Source organism: Athalia rosae, chromosome 2 (genome assembly GCF_917208135.1).
Source record: "Athalia rosae chromosome 2, iyAthRosa1.1, whole genome shotgun sequence".
Taxonomy (NCBI): domain Eukaryota; kingdom Metazoa; phylum Arthropoda; class Insecta; order Hymenoptera; family Athaliidae; genus Athalia; species Athalia rosae.
The window spans coordinates 4,058,663-4,071,659 of NC_064027.1; the positions used below are offsets into that span (position 1 = coordinate 4,058,663).

Here is a 12,997-nt window from a genome sequence, read left to right on the forward strand (position 1 = left end):
GGAATAATATCGTTGTTATCACTCCCGTGCGGCATGGCGTCGACCGACGTTCCGCGTTCTAGGTGTTTCTGTTGAAATCTCCGTAACCTGACACCGCTGCGAGCTTCCCAAGCGCTTCGAGCTTCGATTCTCTTCGCTTGAACAGCCGTCCCGCGGTTGATGTCTCCTGCGTTTTACGCGTAGGAATCGCGGCCCCAAATATCACAAGGCGGACGCGTCCTTTATTACACCAGGCTGCCGAAATTACTTCTTCCAAAATGTACCTGATTCTTTCGCATTACCTTTTTTTAAAAAAAAAAAAAAAAGAAAACAGTCTTATTTTTTCTCTACTTATTAATGCTCGCTGATTACGTTCTCGATTGCTCCACCTCTTCGTTTTTATTATTATCGTTTTCATATATAATCTTAATTTTAATGTAATCATTGTTTTCCCATCTCGCGCGGTGATTGCTCCCCTATACACGAATAATTCCGGCGCGAAAACATTGGCTGGATAATTGGGAGGTTGCTTCTCGAGTAAAATAAAGAATGAAAAGGAGGGTGAACGAATTTTCAATACCTGAGCATATTAGAATATACTTAAGGAGGGATCTTCTCTCTCATTTTCAACCGACGTCCTTTTTTTCATCATTCAACGACCGACTGGAGACTCTGAGGCAACTTCGTCGAACGATCGCCCGCAGAACGGAGTCATTTGTGAATAAAAACGAGAAGAAGAACGTTTCTTGATTACCGATTTTCCACATCACTCGACGATCGATTCGGTGATGTAAAAAATCATCGCGAAAGAGCCAAATAAAATCGAAATCAGCGAACTGATAATAATAAGACGCGTTATGCGGGAGTCGAGTGTGAGCGCGCCTATTCGTAGGTCCGAGTTAACGAAAACTGTGTCCAAATAAATCGAGATAAGAATCGTTTCGTGACGTTATCGAGAGACTTGGGGGCAAGGTTTATTCGCGCACCCTCGGGCTAAATAAAGCCTCTCGATACCAACACTCTGCCCTTTATGTGTACAGATATACATCGCGTACCTGCGTAAACCAGACTGCTAAATATTTCAGGACGAGGCGTAGCTGGGGCGCGTCGTGTATACATACAGGCAGCCAGCCGTTAGGACGGCGGACTTTTAGCTGAAAAGAACCTTAAAGGTGACGTCCGTAAAGGTCGCGAATGGTCGATTTTTTATTTTCAGATTCCATGTGCATGCGATAGAGAGAGGGGTGATAACGGTGTATGAAAAAGGAGGGAAGCTATCTGTAAATTTACCTTCGTTAGTGTCACCCCGCCCGGCCTGTCACGACCAATGAGAACAAATCGTCGAAATCCGAAATCAGCTGCGGTGCTGAAACTCGCAGAATTCAACATCCGTGGTGTACAAAATTCAAACTCCGCGATACGATCATTCGATTGCTTCGACTCGATCGATTTTTTATCACTTCAACTATATCCTGACAGATTTTTACAATTGTCACGGAGGGGTGTAACTCTCTGAATGAGATAAATTATTACAGCTGCCTCGGCGTCGGTCAACCACGTCTGTCAAATTTTCAACCAGATATCAGGGGGAAGTCCCGGAATATTGACCATCTCCGAAATTATACGTATACATTACATACACCACCGTTGTTCCAGATGCTATATGATTGATTAAAAAGAATTTCGCTTCCCGTTTCACGTTCATAATTTCGAAGCTTGCGAACGGTGTCGAATTTTTCAAATCAAAACCGTTCGACAATAACATACGTTCTAAATAAGAATTCAGTGCCGTAAAAATTCAAACGTTACACGCGGATTGAGTCCGACGAGGATTTAGTCGTGGATGAAAACCGTGAGCCCGTTTTCATCGGATAATTTGAGATAATCTGCCTCACCTGACCGAAAACCTGACCACGCGCTCCAGAGTTCTACGTGCAGCGTGTGTTACGTATGCACGTGTGAAGCACGGAGGAAACAAGTAACAACCGACGTGGAGTTACGAGCTTGCGGTAGTTAAAGCGGAAATTACTCCGCACGTGGATTGGTACAGCCGCAGTTTCCTGGAACGAAATACAATTTTGCAACTACATTCGGAGGGGAAAAATGTTTTTTTTTTCGTTCGTTCGACAATTCGCGATCGTAATTTTTAAGGTACGAACCGCGATCCGGGACGATTGTCAATCGAACGAAACGAGAACCGAGGATGCGATTTGATTTTTATTACACTTTGCTACGGATCGGTCCTATCCAGCATCCCTACCTTTTCCACTTAACGCGGTACACGCACTACTCGTCGCGTGTAAACGCTCTCGCATTTCACACGCAGCAATAAACATCGCAACGTACGATTAACTCTGGTATACCTACACCGAACATACCACCCGCTACATCAGACCGCCTGACTACGTTTCACCTGTTTTCGCAATAAGGTAATAGAGCTCATCTCCGCAATATCAACAGTTATGTGAGACAGGTGGATACGCAGTGGGTAAATCTGGTGTATAACTGGGCCCACTTGGAGCTTTCGGAATTCCCGTTTCAACGTGTCACCCGATATTTTCGTTCGAATCCATAGACCGACTACCGACTGCGACCTTTGGATCAGAGAATCGCATACCGTGCGAAAAGAGTTGCGTCTACTTTCATAGAGAATCGTCTCCCGAAAGCAGAAGTAATTTTTGGAAAACTATTATTTTTTTTAGACCTCCGCACACATGAGCTTTCGGATCGCAAGATCGGACGAAAGGTCGAAACGGGAGACTCTCGTAGATGGAGTCCGGAGTAGGTGGTAGAACTTTAATTTCCATTGACCCGCGGAGCGTCACAATAAGATTCCGCTGCTAATGTAACTGCATAGGTATAGTTACGGAAGAGAGATCATACGAGACGCGTCTCTCGTCTCTGCAAAGGCGAGAGAACGTCCGTGTATTATTTTACGTTCAGTGCCCCCCTGCCCGTGCGAACTCTAATGACCCTATAATCACGGTATTATTCATGCGGCAAACGTGATCGTTAGATTGAATGCAAATTACCGAACACTTATTGCCGTTACCCACGTTAGATCATGAATCTTACGAGTGCGATATAATAAGCTGCACGGGACGGGATAAGAAACCGACGCGATATTATTCCTACGGAACTCTTTTCGATCCCTCAATAGCGAGACACGGTGCGCGGTATTGTAGCTCGAGGCTCGCCTCTTTTCCGAGCCAACGCTAATGCCGATCCACGATTATAATCCATTGTTAATAATAACAATATAATACGAGCGGACCCTAGCGGCATTAATTAGCGAAACTTCTGAGTTATTTTTAATTTTTCCGAATGCTTACCGCATCCCCCCACTGCTTGCACGTACGTATATACCTATGCACATACACGTGACCTGCGGATATCAAACAGAGATCCGAAGTAACTCAATTACGGTCTGGCTGAGACAGCCGAAGGGATCAAAGGCCTCGCTGAATAACTTACGATTGCCTCTCGCCCCCACCCGAATTTTCCCTTACTTCGATTCGCCTTTAAATTTCCTGCATCTGTATATATATGTATGTATATTAATCGTCGACTAACGCAGCTCATTATTTCGCGCGATAATTATTTCTCGCAGAAAAATCCGTCGATCCTCGAAATCTCAACAACACCCTTGCGATTATACTGCACATTTAGGGTATAGTTACGATAATAATAAGATTGATAATAACGCGAACGACGAGCTCGAGACTCGCGTACACGTATCAGAGGGAGAATTTCGTAGCCGTCCGACTGTCGCTACACTTGGGGAATTGAATAAAGAGAAAGTATAATCGGTTTATAACGAGCGATAGTAATAATCGTTTACTCAAACGCGAGATCACAATTTTGAAGGTCTTCGCAAGTTTCTTCGCTCGTTTCCCGTAAGAATATACATGTATATGTGCGCGTACCGTACGTTTCGCATGTGTAGCTAGCTCTACGTAATTGTATAAAGTGATGCAACCTCAACGGCGAAGAAATTTGAGGAATATACACGGTATCCCGTTTCACTTGATTAAGGAAAATTCTGAGGCGGTATAAGGTACTGCGAAATTTTAGCTATGTTTTAGGAAGTTCTGAAATCTAAAAAATTTCGAATCTTTTTACTTCCAAATAGTCGATAGACTGTATTTCTTGTACACGGCCTCATATTCTTTCGGATAATCGAATTGGTTATGGAAATTGAAATCGGACCCCCTGTATAATTCTTCCAATCTCTCACACTTGTCGTCTTTCGCACGGTCGTGTCGCACAGCGTGACGTACCGTAGACGAAAGCTGGTGGAGAATAATTATTCGTTTCATGTTGTTTAAATCTGTTTCAACTTGGCATTGTTTTTTTTTTTGTTTTTTTTACACTGCCATTCGATTGATATTTTTTGATTATGAAGTTTGCATGAGGATAAAAATTGTTAATAGGATTACACGGGTCCAGATCGGACGATCTAAAATAATTTTGCATCTTTCAATGTAAATCTTAACAAACAATATTTTTCAAGTTCAATATCATTCGCAAAGAAATATCGACGCAAGATCGTTTGAAGCCATCGAATCATTCGAGTAATGAATAAAAAAAAAAAACACAAGTGGGGCAAGAAGTTCATCTTTTTTACGCCCACAACGAAAAGATGTTCATTGTGATAAATATTTACGGTGATTATAAGGTTATACTATACTCATGACATTGAATATTTTATTGACTTTGAACACTTTTGATAATGAATAGTAATTCCGAATCTGGAAATAAAAACTTCGTACGCGTGAGGCGACTACGCGGTGACCCCAATGCTGGGACGTAATAAGTATCGATTGCCAAGGATGATGGGTCTCGTCTTCCCCATCGTTTCGTAACGCTTATACGTGAACACATAGAAATTCATACCCACACATATATCCGCACACGGAAAACAAGTAAAAACTCTACCGTCTTTAACTCCCACGGGGATATAAATATACATATATATAAATATATATAGATGATTTGAGAATCGTAAAGAAGGTACGTAAACGCGAAACTCACCTCGCTCATCACGCATTTTTACTCCATTCAATTTACGATCGATTTTAATCCCCGGAAAATCCATTTATGGACATGTTTTCAGGCACTCCACCCTCAACTGTACTGTATAATAGATTTTTGGCACCCCCGGTTCGTAATCTGAAAGAAAAAAAATGAATGAATAAATTACACACCAAAGAGTAAAAAGCCAAGGAATAAAATAAAACTTCAATATGACGTGTATCGCTTGATCGACAAATAATTTTTGTAATTGTTTCGATTGTTCACAGGCAACGGATTGGTGGCTCAAGGACATGTATTTATCGGTACCTCTTCCTTTGCCAATCAACAGTAATCCCGGTTTCGTTTTGGAGCCAAAGAAATTTTCAAATCAGTACGAAGCGGCTAGTTTTTTGTCAAAATTTGTAAACGGACTTTTCGATTACCAGGAACAAGCGGACAGGTGAGTAAGCGACAACTTCGATATCTATATCTACGTATAAAAAGTCAGAGCAGTAGAAAAAAAAAGTGGCTGAATATTCGAAAAACTATTTGGTTACTCCAACCGAGAGAAACTCCTTCCGTTTACGAGCTTACGATTCGATCTAAACGCAGTAAAACTTTATAGTGTTTGAATTTAATTCGTTCATCCAACAGACTAATTGCAATAACGTAGTATTAAAACACATATCCTTGGTAATTGGCGGACTCATGCCACGCGAAAGTAGACGAATACTTGGATGTGACGTAATTGAACTTGACTAAACATAATTTTGTTGAGAGTGACAACTGCTGCCTTGCCTTTCGACGTATCGTACCTGATACACAGGGTGGGCCGAGAATAAAAAAAAAAAAAGTAGAACACAAAAAAAAAAAGAATTGTCCGATTTGTAACACCGAACAATAGGTTAACGCGCGAACGAATCCTAGCAAACTCTTTTTCATTGAAACCGAGAAAAACAATGGGAAAAAATCTCATTCGCTGCTCCAAAACCGTGGGACCGTGAAATGGTGTTTTTTCAAACGGTCCCGTGCTACAATATTCGTTAGCGCTTTCAAATTGTATCGACGTTTCGGAATGAGCCGTTCTTTTACCACCATCCCATACATGCCTCACACGTATATATGGAATACACGACGCGTTTTATGGGCCTCAGAAATTATTGAAACAGAATTTTCGTCGTTAATTAACGAAGCGAAGATTTACAATTTCAACCGTTTGGCTTCGAGAGAAAGGATCGACTGCGAGTATCGTGCGGCTAAAAGAATTATGTCAAATTCTACCCGCTGTATACGATATCTTCGCATGTTGTTGTTGTAGTACAATAAATCTCTCGAAACATAATATAATATGTAAGAATACAGCGAACGTCAACTGCATTAAATTAACAATTTGCGCACAGCAGCGCTATTCCTATCCTCCGGTACGGACGAAGACATGTTTCCTAACACGCAGATATCTTACGAACGCGGGTACGACGATGCAGAATTATAAACGACAATTTTCTCATTTCTACCCGCTAGAAAGAAACGCGATAGAAAGAAAAGATAAATAAATGAAAAAAAAAAAAAAACAACGACGACAAAAAATCAGATACACGGGGAAGTGCACAGGTTTACACGTACCCGAACACTGCAGCTGTACATACATATATTCATACCGTACAGAGTAAAATATTACTTCCATTCGACGAAGAATTTCTTGTTGAAAACTCTTCATGCAAATGATGTAATCTACGGTTCGCGTATCGCGCGATACCTGGTTAGGATAAAAATTCTCGAACAAGAAAAAGAAAGAAATTACACGGGATAATAAATGCCCGTCGGATGTATGGGAACGGATACATTTATCATGAATAGATAATATATCATCCAGTGCAATTATGTTATCGGAAAATTTGTCGCCGATATTATTGGAAAATGTTTCAACGATAAAAATAAAAGAGATAAAAATCATATGACATATTACACACATATTTTACCCGGAGGACCGACACCCTCCTACATATTTCCATTACAGCAGCGGCGAGAACGATCGAAAAAAAAGAAGAAAAAAAAAACCGCCGAGCTTAGGGACGAACGATTCGAAGGGGCTGAATCTTCAGAATATATTCCGAGTGAAAGAGAAAAAAATTACAAGCAATTAAAATAAGTTCTATCAACTGTAATAAAAACTTGACGTCGTTATTACGTACTTTCTTTTCTCTGTATAATGATTTTACGTATGTAATTAATTCACGTTGTATAACGCCGAGTTCATCTTGTAGTAATTTGAGTTGTAAATTAAGCCCGCCCTAGTTTCAATACGGCGTATTTTTGAAACGCGAAAATTGAATCTCAAATCCGTAGCAAGTGACCCGAAGATAGTAATCAGATGAGATTGCGATACGCTATTTTATTAGAAATCGCGGAGATTCGTCGAAATTAGGAGAAGTATAAATTTCTGAGCCAAGCGCCAAGGGTACTCTCCTTTCTCACCGAAGTTGTAAAACTTTCCGTTTCTTTTAATCTTTACAACGAAGGGAATTTCTCAAGCTTTTTGACGAGCTGCATATTCTCTCTCTTCCCTATTCAACTTTATGACCACGACTTCTTCAATTCGAGTTCTGCAATATTTTCAGGGGTGAGTTAGAAGTGGAGCGTTCAAGATCTACGAACGGGAAGTTAGGGGCACCGATGTGTATGGCGCAACAATACAAACTCTTCAGCAAATATAGACGTCCGGGACGTGAATTGGATCAGCAATTGGTGTTGGACAGAGCGTCGTCCGGGAACCACATAATCGTAGTCAATCATAACCAGGTATATACTATGAATGAATAAAGAGAAAATTATTTAGCGACGAAATATGGAAAATTTCAGCAAATGCATGGATTATACGTTTTGCACAAACGCATCCAGTTGTCTGGTTGTAGGTAAAGTTTGCAATCCAAGATTACCGGGATGAACTTTGAAGCCCTGATCATTCAGACTATATGCCCAGTCGATTGCAGTTGTACGGGTTCACCGATCACCGCGGCTATTTCTTTTTTTTGATAACTTGAATTTTTTTAAAACATTTTTTATGCAAGCTGGGCAGAGCTGTTGAACTTCGTCGCTGTTTCCTCCGATAAATAGAACGAAGAATAATAACGTCGAAGAAGCTGTAAAAATAATTCGTTCAATTATGAAAGTTTTCGAGATGCACTACTGAATATATATAACAAAGAATCCCACGCTCGGTGAATTGATATCTGTAGTATGATAATTAATGGACTAAATTATAAAATTTAATTTAAAATATGAGTTCAATTTGACTGTGTTTTTCGTTTACAGTTCTACAGCATTCCGGTAAGAGCGTCGGACAGAGGCCGTTTAACGGAGGCCGAATTGACTCAACAAATTTTAAAGATAATGGAGATACCAGCTGACCCGAGGACGCCACCTGTTGGAGTCCTAACAGCGGCGACGAGGCCTCTTTGGGCTGCGGCAAGGGAGGAATTGGTCAAAAGTTAGCATCCATCGTTTTTCATAATTCTCCTTCACTGAGATTAATTTAGCGAAAAAAGAAAGAAAAAAAAACGCGTCGCCTTATCAGAACTTCGACATTTTGGAATTTTTCGAATTAAACGATATGACTGCATTTTTTCAACCCTTATTAGGATCGCTTCCGTTTTCATAATTATTTTTCAATCGGTCGAACGGTCTCGGAGTTTTCGACTACCCGTTAGATCGGAGCAGCAGGTTGAAACCTCCGGCGCGCGAGACCGTATCTCATAATTATCCGTCCATCCTCTTTCGTACCAATATTCGCAATAACTTTCATTAACTCCCTCACCCGTAACCCGACCTCACCCACCCTAACGCAATCCTAGACCGTCGGTTAAATCGAATAACTAATGTAATAACAAGTTAACGTTGACGAGCCCTTCCGAACACATGCCCGTGTACACACAGGTTCGCGACGTATCCGCATGATGTTATTTTTAATCAGATCGGTTACACGTTTTTATTCGATATTTTATCGGATAAAAATTGACGCTGAATGATAGAAATTTGCAAACTTACTCGCATCGTATTGTACCCAGACGAACAGAATAGACACAATTTGGAACTTCTCGAACGGTGCTTGTGCATCGTGTGTCTCGACGACGATGTACTTCCGACTACGTTCAACGATCCGATCGGTAAAAGCCGAGATGTTGGTCATTGGATCGGGGACAGAGATGAAACGAATCTGTTCCATCACGCGCTACACGGCGGAGGATCGAGGCATCTGGGTGCTAATAGGTGGTACGATAAAACCCTTCAACTATTTCTTGGAAAGGTGAGCTTGTGACAGGTGTAAGCTAAGTTTATCTCGACGTGAAATTATCGAATCGTCGTTTTTAAGCACGAACGTTCTTAGACGGACTACTGCTTTTCCTTTTTACCCTGGCAAAGAACGTCCGATCGGGGGCGAAAAAAGGTTGCGAAAGTGAAATGTGCGCCGTTCCGAAAAATTAGTAAAATTTCCGCTCTGAAATTTGACGAACTTTCGTACACGTGATTTCCAATTGCTGATTAATCAATTCAAGTGACACGAGTAGAGGCGAGAAAAGTTTCGCATGCAAATTTGCTAATTTCCTCAAGTTCTTTCGCCATCATCTCAAATATCCCGCAGGCAAGGGCCGAGTCGCTCTTCATTACCTTGACACGAATGAATTACATCATTGCACAACTAATTCAAGACTCGGTCTTGGCCACTGTTATACGTTCAACAGAGCTGCGAAATGTTTTCATCATTTTCACTGACAATAAGTAGTTTGAACTTTGAACGGTCTCGCTCGCTGCTTCAATCTCCGTCGAATGTCTCTGTGATATTTGAACATTGCAGCATTACGGTGAAAAATGTAGTTCGTAATTCTGGCGATATTATTACCTTTGATTAAAAAAAAATCCACAACTCCGCCCCGTGGTTTGATTCACTTGATACCACGCGTACAACATCGAGATAATTATTTTCTGCGTTAAAAGAAAAAAATTAATTTCAAAATATTCAAGTAAAGCGTTAATTCGGAATCGGTACGAAACAGGATGGAACGTGGGGCATAAATTACGAACATTCAGCGGGTGAAGCACCGGCAGTATTCGGAGTAATCGAAACCCTGGAGAACCAGGTGGCCAGTATGTCGCCCACGGAGCAAAGCAGCATTCTGTGCCACCTCCCTTCGCCGGAAAAATTGGAATGGTCATTATCCGAGCAGAGCTTGAACGACATTAGAGACGCGATGACATCGTTCGATGCGTGAGTAACAATTTCAGTCGATTTATCCCCAAAATGCTAACGATTTTTCGGAATCTTGAAACAACCCGGAAGAAGGCGTTGTTCACTTCCTCTGTGTGATTCTCAACAACGAATGTTGAATAATTCCACCTTGGATATCTTTTCCCTGAAACAGAATGGTCGAAGATCTTGACCTCTGCGTGTTCCGTTTCACCGACTACAACAGGGACTTTATAAAATCATGCAAAGTCAGCCCGGACGTCTACGTCCAACTCGTTCTTCAACTGACATATTTCAGGTGAACCACGACGACGAATCCAACTTACTTTCCCGCAATTCCTGCGGGGAATGAAAACGAATGCAAGTCGGACTAATTTTATTACAGACTCCACGGTACCTCGGTGGCAACGTACGAGAGCGCTGGTCTCAGGAGGTTCGCGTTGGGGAGGGTTGATTGCATCCGATCGGCCAGCGTCGAGGCATTGGAATGGGCGAAAGCGATGTGCCAGGGCGACCCCGGTAGCCAACCCCCCTCGTCCGCCGCCCAACAGGAAGAAGGCGCCAAAAGAGTACAGTTCACCATTTACAGTGTAACTATTGGTTCATACGAGACAGCAACAATAACGGCAACGATAGATGAAACAATTTTTTTTTTGTTTTCCTTATTCCACAAACATTTTATGATCCAACTTTGATTTGGTATTCAGCTTCGAAGGTCCGCGTGCATCTTGCCTCAGACTTCCGAAATTGTGCGGAATTAGGAACATTCTATGTTGATGAATGCGAAGAAAAATGATCCGTACTTCATTTTCGATCATGCCTTTAAAAACTTAAATTACATTGCGCCATTTCCCCTGTGTGCGACCGAGGAGTTTTTCGATTCGTTTTTTGCGAATAACTTCTGCTACCGTCGCCGTTGATGTTTCTGACTCCGTAGCACCCCCGTCCCATAAGACGTAAAGTAAAACATTCTCTCAACTCTATGCCATATGTCACGGAAACCAAATTCGATATTCAAGTAACCAGCTAAGTCCCGTATTTTGTTAATCTTAGTCACTCCTTAACGTCTGCGCTCTTCTCACTCTTATCCTTCTACATTAATACCCGATGTAATCGTTTGCCAGGTGTTTTAAATTGAAAAAATTAAAAAAGAATTGTCTCTGCACTCCGGTCATGAGGTTAATCGCTGATTAGCGGAAGTGTCGACAATTACGGATAAGATAATTTTATCGTTAAAAAATTAGAATCACTTTTCTGGTTGAATCGATCACCGTGAGCCCTTATCGTCGAAGGATCGGTAGGATAGAAGAAAAAAAAACAGAGGAAATTGTGGGCTGAAAAAGGCAAACCGAAGATTCCCTTGTATCCGTTAGAGAACAAGGCGAGATCTGGCTCGAAAAAGCCAACCAATTACTCGGCTGCATTATGGTGGAGTTGTTTACAGAATGCTCGACGATGTATCTTTTCGTAGCCTTTGGCAAATACTGCGGGGGTAAGGAAAAAAGAAATAAAAAAAAAAAAAAGAGAGCGAAAGATACGAGGACAAGAAGAATGCAGGGAACAAGGGGCGATGGGGAGTTAGTTTCCCATTTATTTTCTTATTTTCCGCTTTAACCACCCCACCAACCCTCGGGGCACTGTTGTTTCTCGATTACCATCCTGTTGTTTCAGCCCACCATTTTCCGTTTATCTATTCTTATAAATACAAGGTTCTCAAGTTCGCTATACCGATACTCTTCTCAGTTTTTTTTCTATCAAGATTATGACGAAACTCAATTACGTCTAAAAATGAACAGGGTAGTGGGGGGGGAAAATAAATTAGCTACGTTACGGTCTTTGTCGCACGTTCTACCGAGAATGCTTTCTGAAAATTAGATTTTAGACATCTGCCGTATGCCGATAGACCAGCACATTGCGATGACCGTTATAGCTGCCAATGAGCTAGTAGCACCTCCTCATTTAGCGCGAATAAAAGTGACCGATTCGATTAAATTTCAGGACCAACAGATACGTCATCTGTTCGATCTGGCCGTGAAACGACAGACGAAAGAAATGAACGATAATATAGCCGGAAACGGAATCGACAATCACCTGATGGGATTACGCGAAGCAGCCAAGGAAGCCGGCGAACCGGTTCCAGAAATATTTACCGACGAAGCGTACCGAATAGTCAATCGTTTTGCGCTGTCGACTTCGCAGGTGAGTTTCCACCTGATGCATGAAAATTAAACGCACCTGATACCGACTGCTGTCGCCTTGCGTTCAAACGCACCACACGATTGTCACCTCGTTCGTTCGAACAAAGAGAAACTTACTCGAAATAATATTATTAATCGACGCATCTGAAAATAGGGCGATTATTGCCGAACGTACGCAAGGTAATCAGTACCGGAGACAATCGGTAGCGCGGTAAATTTCAACTCCCCGTCAAACCGTGTTTCACCCTCGAATTCATTTCAATTTGGCAACAAAGGCAATTGCTTCAGTTTTCCGGGTGTGTTGAAGGACCGGATGCAATTGTTACGGGGGTTCGCTCGGCGATCACGTGAATTCCGGGGAGTAGTTCCCCGCGAGGGTCTTAAGGGCGGAAGTCATTTCATCCGCGGAGATGAAAGCCCGCAGCTTTACGTCGCAAGAGTCTCTCTACAGTCGGGATCGCGACCGTCGAATGATACCGGCCCTACACTTCATACGTGTAACACGATTGTTCCAAGTTTAGATCTCGAAATTTCGGTATCTCAACTCTTCGTTTTCGCTGAG

At 41.9% G+C, this 12,997-nt stretch overlaps 1 protein-coding gene across 2 annotated transcripts in view; it reads left to right on the forward strand.

Annotated features, from left to right (window-relative positions):
* Positions 1-12,997, forward strand: part of LOC105692246 (choline O-acetyltransferase) — a 35,209-nt gene that overhangs the window by 20,520 nt on the left and 1,692 nt on the right. The window contains exons 4-11 of one of the 2 annotated variants that reach the window (XM_020855998.2): positions 5,283-5,455; positions 7,614-7,794; positions 8,308-8,482; positions 9,060-9,298; positions 10,047-10,258; positions 10,413-10,535; positions 10,623-10,827; positions 12,236-12,436. In XM_020855998.2, coding sequence (XP_020711657.2) covers positions 5,283-5,455; positions 7,614-7,794; positions 8,308-8,482; positions 9,060-9,298; positions 10,047-10,258; positions 10,413-10,535; positions 10,623-10,827; positions 12,236-12,436 — 1,509 coding nt within the window. The remainder of the gene's footprint in view (positions 1-5,282; positions 5,456-7,613; positions 7,795-8,307; positions 8,483-9,059; positions 9,299-10,046; positions 10,259-10,412; positions 10,536-10,622; positions 10,828-12,235; positions 12,437-12,997) is intronic. The other variant, XM_020855999.2, reaches the window with a different exon arrangement.